Raw genomic sequence first — 16,105 nt, 5'->3', positions numbered from 1 at the left:
TACAGGTTCTAGTGGTGAGTTGATGTATTCTTTAATTTTACATAAGTGTTTGTTCACCACAGTATATTTTTGAGATTAACAGAGATTTCTGTGCAGAATTTGAATGCAACTCACTAGATCTCACAGCAATCTTTATTTATCTTTATCTCACTGGATGTTGCACCACTGTGCTGTAACAGTGTCAGAAAATCAACTCTGGTTCCCAAGTAAAGCTGTTTTGAGCTTGGACAAGTTTGTTTGTGTCACGGTTCCAGCTGATGAACAGTCTGCGCTGCGCAGCTCAAACGAGTAGCAGGATTTTGTTATGCTTTTGTTTTATTTGTCGTTTCATGTTTCTCATATGCAACAGAAATGGCAGCGCTTAACAGTTAAACAACGGTCAGTCACAAAATGTAATTGCACCGCCGGAAAAAAAGAGTGCAAACTACAACCATTTTGTCGCAGTCTGGAGCCCTGCATTTCCTGATGAAAAACCATTCTGAAAGCTTTCTGCATCATCAGTTGTGTGATTTTAACAACTGCCTGCAAACTCCTTCAAAACTGTAAGAGATCAAAACTGTAGTGTCTGAGTGTCTTGAATGTTAAACATAATGGAAAGTTTCCCGCTGTTTTCCAGAACTCCTTGGGCAAAAAAAAAAATGTAACAGTCTGTAGAGTAAGATGTGAAGGGCATGTGGTTGGATGAGAAAGAGGAGGGCATTCAGACCGCGAGGGCACCACTGACCTCGTCTCCGCTTGAGCTTACGCCGTCTCTGTTTGTTGACGAAGCAGGCCGCTAGCGTGCTGAAGAGGATGGCTGCTGCCAGGAAACAGATGGTGGCCACAATGCCTGCCACCACCGGCCGCGCCAGCCCCTCGTCTGGCACCTCAGGCGGCGGGAAGTAGTCTGAAAGATACAAACAAGCTCGCCTTCAGCACACACACACACGAGCGCTTTCAATCTTAGTGTGGGCTATTTCAACAATTAACCATACAGCTCATTCCGAATTATTTAGTTAATAACAGGGAAGATTTAAAAGATTGTTGCCCCTTGGTAATATTATTAGAAAATACAGGATTAGTTCCCACTGTTATGCTGATGATACTCAGCTATATATCTCAATGAGACCAGATGAAACTTCTAAATTATCTAAGATAACAGAGTGTGTTAAAAATGTAAAAGATTGGATGACCAATAATTTTCTCCTATTAAATTCGGATAAGACAGAGATATTAACTATTGGACCAAAAAACAGTTCACAGAATCTTGTAGATTACAATTTGCAACTAGACGGATGTACTGTTACTTCCTCTACAGTCAGAAATCTGGGTGTTATATTAGACAGCAACTTGTCTTTTGAAAACTATATTTCCCATGTTACAAAAACAGCATTCTTCCATCTTAGAAACATTGCCAAGTTACGAAACGTTACCTGTTTCTGATGCAGAAAAGCTTGTTCATGTATTCATGACCTCTAGACTGGACTATTGTAATGCACTTCTAGGTGGTTGTCCTGCTTCTTCAATAAACAAGCTACAGGTAGTCCAAAATTCAGCAGTTCTTACCAGGTCAAGAAAATATGATCATATTGCCCCAATTTTACAGTCTCTGCACTGGCTACCTATGAAGTTCCATATCAGTTACAAATTATTATTACTTACCTATAAGGCCCTAAATGTTTAAGCTCCTGCGTACCTAACCAGCCTTCTACCACGTTACAACCCATCACGCACCCTAAGGTCACAAAATGCTGGACTTTTGGTAGTTTCTAGGATAGCAAAGTCCACTAAAGGAGGTAGAGGTTCTCACATTTGGCTCCCAAACTCTGGAATAGCCTTCCTGATAATGTTCGGGGTTCAGACACACTCTCTCTGTTTAAATCTAGATTAACGCATCTCTTTCGCCAAGCATTCGAATAATGCACCTCATAATTTATGACTACAGTTGTATCTGATCAAATGTGCATTCTTATAATTTAGCTTGGGTTAAACTAATTAATTTTACTTGGTTGGAACAGCAGCTATGCTAATGATGTCTCTGTTTGTTTCTATGTTTTGCCATGGGATTTACAACTAGGATTTACACAAGCTCCAGTCTGGATCCAGAACACCTGAGAAGAGATGATGCTGACCCTCAGAGGTCCTCAGATGATGCTAACCCCGAATCAACAAACAGAACTAACAAATATTGCTACAAGTGTCATTGCATCATTTAATAATTGCTGTTTATAATGTTATGTCTGGCTAACTACGTCTTGCATTAATTTTTCTGAAAAATCCTGTCATATGCACACAAACTGACAGTCATCACTTATAAGCTACTACTAAATATTGTGTTGTATCTGTAAAGTTGCTTTGTAATGATTTATATCGTAAAAAGCGCTATACAAATAGACTTGAATTGAACTGAATTGAAACAGAATGAAACAGTCGCCTATCATGATCCATAAAGCCATTCAAAATACATTCAAAATCATCCTGGGATGCTTTGAAAATTAAAACAAAGCCTGAATGACAGCCTCGTGTTTATTTTAACTTCAAGTAGTGAATTAATTCTGACTACAGCGCAGTCTATTTAGTAAATTCAATCATTCCGAGGTTCTCTGGAGGTTCTGTTTATGTCATGTTGTTCTTATGTTCTTGCTGTCTTACTTTTGGTTATTCTGTTTTATATGTTGTTTATTGGTCAACATGAGTTGTTTTTAAATGTGCTATACAAATAATAAACAAACAATCAAAATTATTAGGCAGCACAACTGTTTTCAACATTGATAATAATAAGAAATCAGCATAATAACATGATTTCTGAAGGATCATGTGATGGTGACGTAATGGGTGCAGTCTTCAGCTTCAGCTTTGCCATCACAGAAATATATTAAAATAGAGCAGGGGATACGGTCAGTGATATAAAAACTATATTTCTAAAAAACAAAAAAAAAAAAAAAAAACGTATATATAAAAATAAGAGCACAATGCACCATTTTAAACTGTGTGATTGACATTAAATCCAGCAGATGGCAGCATAGTCTCATCAGATCATCACTATTTCAGAATCAACTCACTCCATTGATGCTTGCGTGGGCCTACAAAAAATGTCACAGTATAACATGATATTATGTGCAGTAAATCTCACAATGCATTTTCAAAATCCTCAGAGCACTGACCTGTACTAGAGACTCCCACTACATTACTGGGTTCACTGACAAGGTCCTCCATAACCGCCATCACTCTGAACTCATACCAGGCTTCCTGCAAAACAATGCAGAGACATGTACAGCATGTTTCCTTTAAACAGATGACTAGAAAACTCAATCCATTTCAACTTTAGTTGCAGTAAAAAACCTTGTGGGGTGCTGCTGATGTGTTTTCTGATGCGCCCAATAACAAAGATAACACGTCAACAGTGTCACTGTAGTGTTGTGAACGCACACACAACAGACCCAGAAGAGAAGACAATGCTGAATAAAGTCCAAAATGTATTTTTGATGCTTCAACAAATTGTAACTGATCCTCTGATGTCACATGGACTACTTTTAATGATGTTTTTCTTACCTTTCTGGACATGGACAGTATACCATACACAGCTTCAATGGAGGGACTGAGAGCTCTCGGACTAAATCTAAAATATCTTAAACTGTGTTCCAAAGATAAACAGAGGTCTTACGGGTTTGGAACGACATGAGGGTGAGTCATTAAAATTTTTGGGTGAACTAACCCTTTAAATGTGCAACAAAATGATGACTAAATGATTATTCTTGGATGAATTATCCTTAAAAAGTTAGTTTATAGTTTACGCTCAAACACATTTTCACCTGCAGGAATGCCATTTCAAGCCTTATGTCAATCTTTTGAAATGGTCATCTCAGGCATACCTGAACCAGGTCTCTAGCCAACAGCTCTGTCTCTCCAGCAGGGATTGCATCATCAAGAACATCCCACCTCTCCCCGAGGCGGAACTCCATGATGTAGTGATCAATTGGCGAGGTGTGATTGGCTGGAGAGATCCATGTGAGTAGGACTCCCTGCTGTGTCCGGTTGGCTGTGAGGCACCGTGGTGGGGTAAGCAGCACCAGTGGTTCTGGGGTACTTATAGGAAATACTAGAGGAAACAAAGTAAACCACTGGATCATTAAAACACTCTGATATGATGCTTAAGAAACATTTGTTCTTATTAATGCTTAGAACAGTAATGCTGCTTAACATTTTCTGTGAAAACATTGCTTTTTTTAGATTAAAAGAAAGTTCAAAAGAGCAGCATATATTTGACATATTTTTTGTTACATTATAAATGTCTTTGTAACAAATTAAAACCATAAAAATATCTTCATTGCTACAATAAAAAAAGGTTAACTGACTAAATTAAATAATAAAATATATAAAACTAAACTTAATGTAGTAAAATTACTAAAACTAAAACAAATAAAATGTTTATATAAATATGTACACACAAACACTACATACATATACAAAAAACCTACTAAAAATCACAAACACAACAACAATTTTAATAAAAACTATAATAGTATCTCAGTAATACTAAAATAATACTGCTTTATGGACACTTTTGGCTAACTTGATTAATCTTTGCTCAATAAAAGTATTTATTTCTATAGTATAAATACTATAGAATAAATGTAAAAAAAAAAAAAAAAAAAAAAAAAACATCTGAACTGTTGTGATATACTATACTGTAAGTGATACATTTGCTAGTATTAAAGTAACATATAAATTATTATTATTATCATTATAATTAAATTGATAGCCTGAATGCACTGTAAGTCTATTTATGCTAAATGCATAAATTTAATTTAAATTTAATTTTTTAATAGTATTTAATAGTATTTGTAATACTAATATCCATTTAGAAGTTTTTACAATACCTTTAAAATGATCAGACAGAATTGTATTATTTCTGTAAATAAAATATATAATATATTCTAATATATTTGGAGCTTCTGCAAAAGTTCAAAAAAAAAAAAAACATTATAACAGGGATCAAAATACTATTCTGCCATTCCCATCCCCACAATAAAATGCATTTCTGTCAGGCAGAGATGATCTTGTCTTTGTGAGTTGAATTGTGCAGGTGGCCAACCTAGTGTGTTCACAGTGACGACCTCGCTGAACGGGCCCGTCCCCAGCTTGTTCTGGGCCAGGACGCTGAATTGGTAGGCCGTCTCGGGCTCCAGGCCTTGCACCAGGAGCCAATGCTGCCCGCTGGGCACAGGCATGGACAGCCAGTCATGCGGTCCTAACTGCTCCCTCTTCACCCTGCAGGAGGAGTCACATGCACAGATGGAGAGAGTTCAGCACGGCACAAGCATACATGCGCATACGCTCTTATAATGATTGCCATGTCGCTCACAATACTGATGAGAGCACTGCCTGCAGCCAGACATAAAAAGACAGCTTGTTTAGCTCAGTGTGTGTGCTCAGTGATATCCAATGACACAAAACTGTCTCACGGTTTCCCAGAGGAAATTCTGAAGGATGGGTTTTCGACCGCTGATCTTTACAAAAATATCCTCATAGATCTTCAGTGTGCCTTGTACGGCCTACAACTCTTTTCCCTTTATCTCTTGAGAAAGACCTATGGCTTGAAATGAGTCTTATGGACAATACGTCTCCTATAGAAACCTCCAGAATGGCTACAGTGTTGTGGATAAGTGGAGTAGTGTTTTTTTATGCTGATAATGTATTGTTTTTTTTAACTACAGAAGCCCTGGACTCTCACATCATGCCATGTTGCACATGTCCAAGTAGTTTTGCATGCTCAAAACTTTGTGTAACTGCACCTACAGCCAGCATGCTTCATTCAGATAATCTGCTGCTCCTTGGCATGCAAGAGATGATTCCCACCAGAGGTCCCGACTAAATTTAAGCCAAATTTCTTTGACCTTCTTTGTACGCAAAAAAACAAGATCACCATTTGTTCATCATAAAATATAAAGTGTAAATGTGTGACAAAACTGAAACAGACGTGTGTTTTTTTTTTAACTATCTATCTTACTACTCAAACTATCAGTCTTCAAATATGAAAATCCATCATAAAAATAAAAATATATGTTAAAAACCACTGAATACCTAAACAAGAATGAAATAAATAATAAGTATAGTATACAAAGTAATAAATAATAAATTGAAATACATACATAAATACATACATATATACATATATATATATATATATATATATATATATAAATTGTTGATTTATAACAATTAGAAATGTATGGAAGCCCATTTCTGCCAGTGGAAAAAAAGGTAATTGCAACTTTTTATCTCGCAATTCAGAATTTTTTCTCAGAATTATGTGCTATAGACCTGAAGTTATAAAAGTCTAATTCTGAGGGGGAATATGTTCTTAGAATTGTGATTTTTTCTTTTTTATATCACAGTTCAGACTTGATAACTCGCAAATGCATGTCAAAGTCACAGTTGCAAGATATAAACTCACAGTTCTGAGGAAAAAAGTCTGAATTATGACTTTATACCTCAAAATTGCGTGTTTGTATCACGTCATTCTAAGAATACACTAATTGCGAGGCATCAGCTTGCAATTGCAAGAAAAAAGTCTGAATTGTGAGATTAAAAGTTTTAATTACATTATTTATTTTTAATTCAGCAGTGGAAACAGGCTTCCATTCAATAAAATACATAGAATTCGTTTTCTCAAAACAAATGTTTAAATATTTTATGTACTAATATATATAGTTGTATCATTCTAATGCAAGAACCAAAAAGTTCAAGATGTCATCTCTCTCACAGATTGATGTGCTAAACACAAGGCATCATTTGAGATATTGAAATTACACTGTGTTAGGAATATTAATAACATTCAAAAAGAAAATAGTTAAGGAATAAGGTGTATACGTCATTCGCCCCATTCCTATTGGTGAGTCATAATATTCCACTGAGGTCTAATTGATCACTTCATTCATGCCCTTATAGCTTGAGAGTTCACAGGCTCTTGAGATGTGTGTTATTCACAGCGTCTCAGTGGTTGCTCGGCACCTCTCCTGCAATGCACAGGAAGGAGCAGGAACACGTCAACTATCTGCGTCAAAGAAGGCTGACGGGAGCTGTTGTTTAATCTCACGTGGGTCACCTTTAAAGGCCATTCATACACAACCTTTAAAGTCACACTGCCCAGTGCCACTGCACACAGAGTCACACTACCCAATGTTTCAAATGAAAAACATTTTTAGCCAGCTCTAGGCACAGGTCTCTGATTGCTCAGGCACCCATGATGGACACATCAGGCCAGCGGATAATGATGATCTAAGAAGTCGGAAGCAGAACGGTGATTAAGGTCTGGCCCTTGGGTGAGGATTAAAATGCTTTCATCCTCCTTGGGCTTCTATTCTTCCATAGCTTTTGCATGTGTGGACTGCTGTTTTAGTGGAAGAGCTCAAATTAGTAGTCGGTACAGACTGTAAAGAAATGCTGAGTGAGACATACAGACACTGTTCCCTTGTATGAGACACAGATCTGTCTTGGATGACAATGTAAACAGCAAAACCAGCAGACTTACTGCAGCTGCAATGTAGGCGCATAATGCTGATCTAACATACATACATTTAAACACAACAGTTCAAAAGACTGCGGACTGTATTTTTAATTAAATTAATACTTTTATGAAATTTTATTTTGAAATGTATTAAATGTATTATTTTTTATTTTTATGTTATTGCACTTTTTTCCTGTTATACTTTATATTTCATAAAATAAATGCAATAAATGCATTCTTGATGAGCACTCGAAATGCATTCTTGATGAAATAAATCCATTCTTGATGAGCATTTAAGAAAAAAAAAAATCCTTACAGACCAGAAAACATTTGAAGGGTAGTGTATATACTGTATACAGTCCTATAATTAAACATTGCTTTCCCAAGTCAAACAATCCTTACACTTTCCTCTATTTTTCTCCATATAACAGCCATGTGAGTCTCTAAACTCAAAACTAAATTTCATGACTATTAATAGCTCAAAAAGGAGTGAAATCTGTCTCCAGGGCTCGCAACAGGCTAAACCTGTTCATGCTACATTCCCATGAAACACTGCTGCCATCTGTTACCTGGTGTGACATTGCAGGAATACAGTATGTTCTAAAATGAATAAGTTCCAAGTATAGCTAGCAAATGCACAGCTTTAAAGACGTACGATTGAAATGTTCTTGTCGTACCCACCAACGCAAACATACAAAGGCTATTGCGAAGCATGTGTCATTCTATAGGGTCAGGAGCACAGAAAGCTATAGAATGCTGATATTCTGGGTGAATATCATAGAGGACAGCAGCACACAGGGAGCAGAATCACAGGGATGCAGAAGCACTGGCATGGGCAGCAGAAAGATGAAGAGAGGCAGAGGAGACGACTGAACAAGGAGACAAATGTGCTGCTGATTAACCCAGAAGCAAGAGTTTGCCATTGTGGATCAAGTCACTAACAAAAGTTCCTCAGGGTCACCTCTTTAAACCCTGGATGTCACCATACCGAAGCTAGTAATGAAAACTTTTAAAATAATCATACAGTAAATACTTACTTGCAATAGTTGGTTTTCTGTGTATGGTTAAAATATCAAAAACTGTTTAGCACTTAACTGCGAGAAGGCACAAGACAAAGTCTTTACATTAATAAATACTTTTCATGCATAAGAATCATCGGAATCTCTCAGGGCTTCATACTGTACTGCACAATACTGTACTGTATGTACAGTACAAACTACAGACTTACATATGAGTTCTACTTTACTTCTAAACATTCTTTAGAAATGTAACATGGCCAGCATGCTAGCTAACTGCTTATCTTTGCTCAATACATTCCAGTATGAAGTTATTTGGAAGTTATGAACAAGACTCATATCAAACTAGACTGTATTTTATTAATTATATGCCATATAAAGAGTCCTGACCATGATATTATACCCATAACCACAAAGCTGCACTGACATTAATATTAACAGTGTGTCCAACTCTAGACTGAAGGGCCCTGCTGGTCATCTCATCCCTATGGGGAAAGGTTTTGCCCCATCCCACCCATTGCCCCCGGATGCAGCAGCCTCACAGCAGCGGCAGAGCTCAGGTCAACAGTTAGGAAAAGAAGCAGAAAGCAAAGCATGCTGGGATGACTCACACATGGCCGTACCAGACTGAGAATGTCTGCTCAAAGCCACCATTGTAACCGGGTTCCCACGAGACGTTGGCCGAGGTCGTCGAGACTGAAACGTGGACTTTGGCAGGGGCGTGTGGGCTTGTGCCTGTGGAAGGAAGACACACCGTGTCACACTCAATATAAACACACACTTGTACACAGACGCTAAGGCCACACATATTTTATTTCCCTATGTCAGAGCGATTAGCTCACTTGTCTTAACACAAACACTAGCGATAACACAAACAAACAGACTCTGTGTGCATCATTTATCTTTTATCTTTTATTTAACAGCTAACTGTTAACCTGTGGGGATGCTTTTGAGGACACATTAAGACACTGAAACATTTCTAGCAGTCTGCTCACAACATATAATATCTCTTAGAGACCCAACCCATCAAAAAGACTTTTGCACAGATAGCTTTTTGAGAGGAACTCACTGAATAGCTAACAGTTTAGCCTAGTAGCTGCTGCTTGGCTGCTAATCAGAAAGTTTCTTTAACTAATAATTAAGGTCAGGTATTCAAACAAATACAAACAGTGCCCAATAGCACAATGTACATGCAAATATAAGGACTATGCTGGCAGTGTTTGTTTACAACTGCACTAGCCACTAATAGAAAGAGACAGGATGTTAGCATTTGCGCTACTTTCCTTTATTGAATTTATAAGCTATATCCTATAAAATTAGAGTCTGCGTATAAATATAATTCAAAGTACTGCAACAAGTCTTTACTAAAAAATCAATACTTTTGGCAAGTACGTGGTATTAAAGTGATTTAACATTAAATGAAGACACCAGTCAAATCAGTACCCTAGAATGAGCTTCATTAATATTCACTACTTGAGGATGATTAGGGAGATCACGGATAACTTTTTCTCAGAAATCCTATTTTCTTAATTCATTAAATTAATTAATTAATTTTCTTTAAAAAAAAAATTCACAATACTTAAATCATAAATTAGAAATACTCCTTAAATACCTAGTCTGTGTATAGAGTAAAACATTAACTGAGAGATTTCATTATAAAGTCTACATGGAACCCACAGTTTTTAACCAATGATTTTTACTTTTTGTTTGATATACTGGATAAGGATTTTACTAAATGTTTTTGATTTAGACTATTTAGAATAGAGTAACTCGGGCTGATTTGTGAACCCGTTAGATGAACTCACTGAAACAAAAATCATTGAAAGAACAATTTGCTCAACAAGTTTTAGTGAAGAGCAGTCAAAAAGTTAAACTTGTATATTATATTCATTCATTACACATAGACTGATATATTTCAAATGTTTATTTCTTTTAATTTTGATGATTATATTATAACTGACAACTAAGGAAAATCCCAAATTGAGTATCTCAGAAAATTAGAATATAAATAAGACCAATACAAAGAAAGGATTTTTTTGAAATCTTGGACAACTAAAAAGTATAAAAATGAAAAGTATGAGCATGTACAGCACTCAATACTTAGTTGGGGCTCTTTTTGCCTGAATTACTGCAGCAATGCGGTGTGGCATGGAGTCGATCAGTCTGTGGCACTGCTCAGGTGTTATGAGAGTCCAGGTTGCTCTGATAGTGTCCTTCAGTTCTTCTGCATTGCTGGGTCTGGCATATCGCATCTTCCTCTTCACAATACCCCATAGATTTTCTATGGGGTTAAGGTCAGGTGAGTTTGCTGGCCAATTAAGAACAGGGATACCATGGTCCTTAAACCAGGTACTGTAAGCTTTGGCATTGTTTGCAGGTGCCAAGTCCTGTTGGAAAATGAATAATGCATCTCAATAAAGTTGGTCAGCAGCAGGAAGCATGAAGTGCTCTAAAACTTCCTGGTATACGGCTGTGTTGACCTTGGACCTCAGAAAACACAGTGGACCAACACCAGCAGATGACATGGCACCCCAAACCATCACTGACTGTGGAAACTTTACACTGGACCTCAAGGAACGTGGATTGTGTGCCTCTCCTCTCTGCCTCCAGACTCTGGGACCCTGATATCCAAAGGAAATGCTAAATTTACTCTCATCAGAGAACATAACTTTGGACCACTCAGCAGCAGTCCAGTTCTTTTTGAAGCGAGACACTGCTGGCGCTGTCTGTTGTTCAAAAGTGTCTTGACACAAGCAATGCGACAGCTGAAACCCATGTCTTGCATACGTCTGTGCATAGTGGTTCTTGAAGCACTGACTCCAGCTGCAGTCCACTCTTAAGCCGCATTTCCACTGTCGGGCCAGTGCGAGCTAGGGCTTAAAGCGGGCCAGGCGGGGCTAATAGCCCCGGGCCAGTAGCACCGAGGCCAGAATAGCGCAGGGTTTCCACAGTGGAGCCTGAAGCACTGCTGCATGTCACTAAAACACGCCCTTTACACGCCTCTCAGAACAACGTCATGCAACCTCATCATTTCGCCAACAAAGAGAAGTTATCAGAAATAAGTCACTGGAACATACGTGATCACAAAACAAACATGATAAAAGCGTCCGTTTGTTTGCATGCTTTGTTATATATTCAAATTCATAAGCATCGATTTCAACTATAGAATTGATTTAATTTATCAGGACTCAAAATTAATCACACATAAATACATTTATTTCTATTTTATTTATTTATTTTTAACGCTCATGAAATTAGCTTATTCAGTCAAGTCTGTTTCTGTTTATTAACCACAGTAGCCGTCATATTTAGAATGAATGATAATATCTCTATTTTTATAAAAGCTCCCGAACAAAAAACATTATTAGGCTATACTCTTTTATGATTGGCAACGTGAGATAAACTCTCGAGATGAGGCTTGTGACAGATAATATAAGTTACTTAATAAATACACGATTGTGATAGAGAATAAGAAGCTGACGTCTGATTTCTTCAAGCGGTCATATTTTACCATGTTTACTATGGTAACATGTTTAGTGTGCATATCTTTTTCATCGCTTATAAATATTTCTGCCTTGTATGGTGATTATAATCCACATTGGATCAAGTTATTTCAAACACTCGCTGCTGACTGAAAGAGAGTTTTGAGCTTGATTTATTTAAAAAAGTGTTAATGCTGGTGTTATAGCTCTTATCTTTCTGAAATGATACGCAGAGCAGACTCTCTATTTTTATAAAAGCTCCCGAACAAAAATCATTATTATATTTTGATGATATGCAACGTGTAGCTAAAGTCACGAAACGAGACGACAGATAAAATGTTACTTAATAAATACACAATTGTGATAAAGAATAAGAAGCTGACGTCTGATTTATCCAAGCGGTCATATTTACCACGTTTACTATGGTAACGTTAATGTTTAGCGTGCACAGTCTTTTACATCGCTTCTAAATATTTCTGCCTTGTTTAGTGATTATAATCCACATCGGATCAAGTTATTTCAAACACTTGCTGATAACTAAGAGTGAGTTTTGAGCTCAACTTATTTTAAAACGTCTTTAATGCTGGTGTTAAAGCTGTTATCTTTCTGAAATGATCCGCGCTGATGGTCTCCAGACGCTGAGAAACTCCGCCTTTGTTCATAACTCCTCCTCTAGTCCCAGCTGGCCGTTAAACCCTGGCCGTTGGCCCCGAGGAAGCCCCGGCGAGGCACGATCAAGCCCCGGAAGTGACAGTGGAAACGCGACTGGCCCTGGCACGCACTAGCACGCCCGGTCTTAGCTCGATAGTGGAAACACGGCTTTTGTGAATCTCCCCCACATTTTTGAATGGGTTTTGTTTCACAATCCTCTCTAGGGTATGGCTATCCCTATTGCTTGTACACTTTTTTTCTATCACATCTTTTCCTTCCCTTGACCTCTCTATTAATGTGCTTGGACACAGAGCTCTGTGAACAGCCAGTCTCTTTTTCAATGACCTTTTGTGTCTTGCCCTCCTTGTGCAAGGTGTCAATGGTCGTCTTTTGGACAACTGTCGTTTCAGCAGTTTTCCCCATGATTGTGTAGCCTACAGAACTAGACTAAGAGACCAGGCTTTGCAGGTGTTTTAAGTTAATTAGCTGATTAGAGTGTGACACCAGGTGTCTTCTATGTCGAATCTTTACACAATATGAAAATTTTCTGAGATACTGAATTTGTGATTTTCCTTAGTTGTCAGTTATAAACATCAAAATTAAAAGAAATAATCATTTGAAATATATCAGTCTGTGTGTTATGAATAAGTATAACATACAAGTTTCACTTTTTGAATGGAATAAGTAAAATAAATCAACTTTTTGATGATATTCTAATTATATGACCAGCACCTGTATGTATGTATGTATATGTGTGTGTATATATATATATATATATATATATATATATATATATATATATATATATATATATATATATATATATATATATATATAAAGCATAACTGAAATAAAGATGAAAAATAAAATTCTTAGTGTATAAAATACTACATGAAAAACTACATCTAAAAAAAACCCAGAAAATTTGAAAAGCTGCCTTGGCAACAGACTAAAAAAAAAAAAAAAAAGTTTAAATAGAAAAATTTAAGTAGATAACCAAATTAATAAAACTTATGCTAAAAAATGAACTGAAAATATAAAAATAACATAAAAAATATTTAAATGAAATAAATTAAATAAAAAAAATGAACAAATATATACTAGTATATAGTACATAAATCATAATTAGACAAAAAATATTCTACATCAAAGTAGAACTAGAAAAATATATACTCAATACAGAAATTTCCATGACATTAAAAAAATGTCCTGATCTGTAAGGGTTACTCCTAGAACCCTGAGACAAAGACCACTGTTGTCCTGCAAAATATAAACTAAAATTTTGAAAATAACACTCTTTAATCTAATGCGATCAAAATTCATTGCTGTATGGAAAAACCCCTTTACAACAAGTCGTGTTTGTGCATCATGAGTAGCGCCATTTGGCTCAATGTCTCCTACCGATCACTAGGAGGTGCGTGCTGGCAGTGATGCTCGTGGCGACATTGGAGGCGACACACTCCCACTCCCCATGGTCCTCCTTGCTGAGAGATTTGAACTGTAAGCTGCCTCTGGGTAGGACGTTGTGCTTGCTTCTGCTGGGCTTCCCTACCTTCTCCAATAAAAGAAAACAGTTCTAGCAAACACTTTAGCTTGGTTGACTATGATACAGAAATTCTACTTAAGGATTCTTAAGGATGCAGGTTACCTTTCTCCATGTAATGTTGGGGAATGGGTCTCCTTCTGCCTCACAGGGGATGACCAGCTCTCGACCAGCCTCCTGCCTGTACTCCCCTCCAGGAACCACCAGAAATTTGGGTGGGTCCTATCCAACGCCACACACCATGTCATATTGATGCAAATAGATGATATTATCAAAAAGGTAAAAAAGGAAAAGAAAGAACCTACAAGTTTCATTCTTTACCTTTAGCACCAGAGGGGCGGGAGGGGACTGTCCCATTGTACCGAGGCTATTGTAAGGCACGCAGGTGTAGGTGCCGAGAGAGTCCTCTGTCACCTCAGACACTCGAATGCTCCCATCTTCCATTTGGCTCCAGCCAGGGTACTGCAACAGAGAGAAACTTCAGCACACATACAATCAGGGATACAATCAATTGTAAAAAATCTACATATTTTAACTGAGGAGGAACAGGGATCAAGAATGAACTTAATATCCTGTTTCTTTGCTAAGGGCAGTTATTCTCCATTTGGCTTTATAGTTGAAGTGGAGCCAATGATCTTTGTCAGTGTGAGACTATGAGATCAGTGTGAACTGTGAATGAAACCCATCTCACACAGGCCCACTGAGATCATTGTCCAGCTGGACTCACCTTCTCTATCCGCAGAGGCAGGCCGTCTTTTTTCCACTTCACTGAAGTGACAGGCGGGTTGGCATCCACCGGGCAGCGGATGTACCCAGGCAGTCCGATGGCCACGTAAATAACGGGCGGCATGTTCACCACACGGGCAGGGTCTATGGGACACAACAAGAGTAGAATCAATAAAAACTGCATAAATGTTGAGATGTTAGATATCTGGTATACTGTAAGGACATGTAAGGTTTTGTGCAATGTTAACTGTCAGACAGATGAGAGGAGTTTGTTCCGGATGTCTCTCTGAGTCATTAGTCTGGAACAGTTAGCACAAATCCTCTAAATGAGTCAACTACTGATGGAGAAGTACACTAATAATGAACTTTAGAGAGTCAGAAATCAGACAAAAAGATCTGAACTAGCTCACATTGAGACTATTACTCAGCTAATCGTAGAACAGCACAGTAAGTGCCTTGGAAACACAGGCGGAAAATAGCTACTATCAACATAACTGAAAAAAAATGTACTTTTTTTGTTATTTTTCTACAGAAAATGTGAGTTGTGTTTTCCCCATGCAAAGTTTAAAGCTGACTCATCATTTATAAGTCTGGGGTCGGTAAGATTTTTTTAATTTTTTTTTTAGAAAACAATATTTTTATTCAACAAGATGCATTGAGCTAATCAAAAGTGGCAGTTTTATCAGGCATTCAGACCTTTATAATGTATATATATATATATATATATATATATATATATATATATATATCATCATGGGAGTATTACATTTTTACCATCAAAGGAATAAATTACATTTTAAAATGCATAAAAAAATACAGTTATTTGAAATGTTAATAATATTTCATAAAATTACTTTTAACTGTACTTTTGATCAAATAGATGCAATCTTTGTGGGCATAAGCTAATAACCAACCCCAAACTTTTGAATGAGAAATTAATACATAATTATAACAAATAAACACACTATACATAAACACATTATTTGGTCAACCAAATGCATGTACAGAATTGTGCAATATCACACACACTGAAGGAAACGTACTGTATATGTTATCTCAAAAACCAACCAAATGTTTTGCAATGCTACTATTAAAGGGATAGTTCACCTAAAAATTTAAATTCTGTCAATAATTACTCACCCTCATGTCTTTCCAAACGTGTAAGACCTGCATTTATTTTTCAGAACCCAATTAAGAT

At 37.0% G+C, this 16,105-nt stretch overlaps 1 protein-coding gene across 3 annotated transcripts in view; it reads right to left on the bottom strand.

Annotated features, from left to right (window-relative positions):
• Nucleotides 1-16,105, bottom strand: part of LOC113038581 (protein turtle homolog B-like) — a 100,323-nt gene that overhangs the window by 18,807 nt on the left and 65,411 nt on the right. For all 3 annotated transcript variants that reach the window (XM_026196101.1, XM_026196102.1, XM_026196103.1), the window contains exons 8-16: nt 14,909-15,051; nt 14,503-14,643; nt 14,287-14,403; nt 14,040-14,190; nt 9,117-9,240; nt 5,075-5,250; nt 3,852-4,078; nt 3,144-3,228; nt 725-886 (exon numbers count right to left, since the gene is read on the bottom strand). In XM_026196101.1, the coding sequence (XP_026051886.1) occupies nt 725-886; nt 3,144-3,228; nt 3,852-4,078; nt 5,075-5,250; nt 9,117-9,240; nt 14,040-14,190; nt 14,287-14,403; nt 14,503-14,643; nt 14,909-15,051 (1,326 nt within the window). The remainder of the gene's footprint in view (nt 1-724; nt 887-3,143; nt 3,229-3,851; nt 4,079-5,074; nt 5,251-9,116; nt 9,241-14,039; nt 14,191-14,286; nt 14,404-14,502; nt 14,644-14,908; nt 15,052-16,105) is intronic.

The sequence above is a fragment of the Carassius auratus genome, chromosome 21 (assembly GCF_003368295.1).
Source record: "Carassius auratus strain Wakin chromosome 21, ASM336829v1, whole genome shotgun sequence".
Lineage (NCBI taxonomy): Eukaryota > Metazoa > Chordata > Actinopteri > Cypriniformes > Cyprinidae > Carassius > Carassius auratus.
Note: the sequence above shows the minus strand (reverse complement) of the source record. Positions and strands in the feature narration are given on the sequence as shown.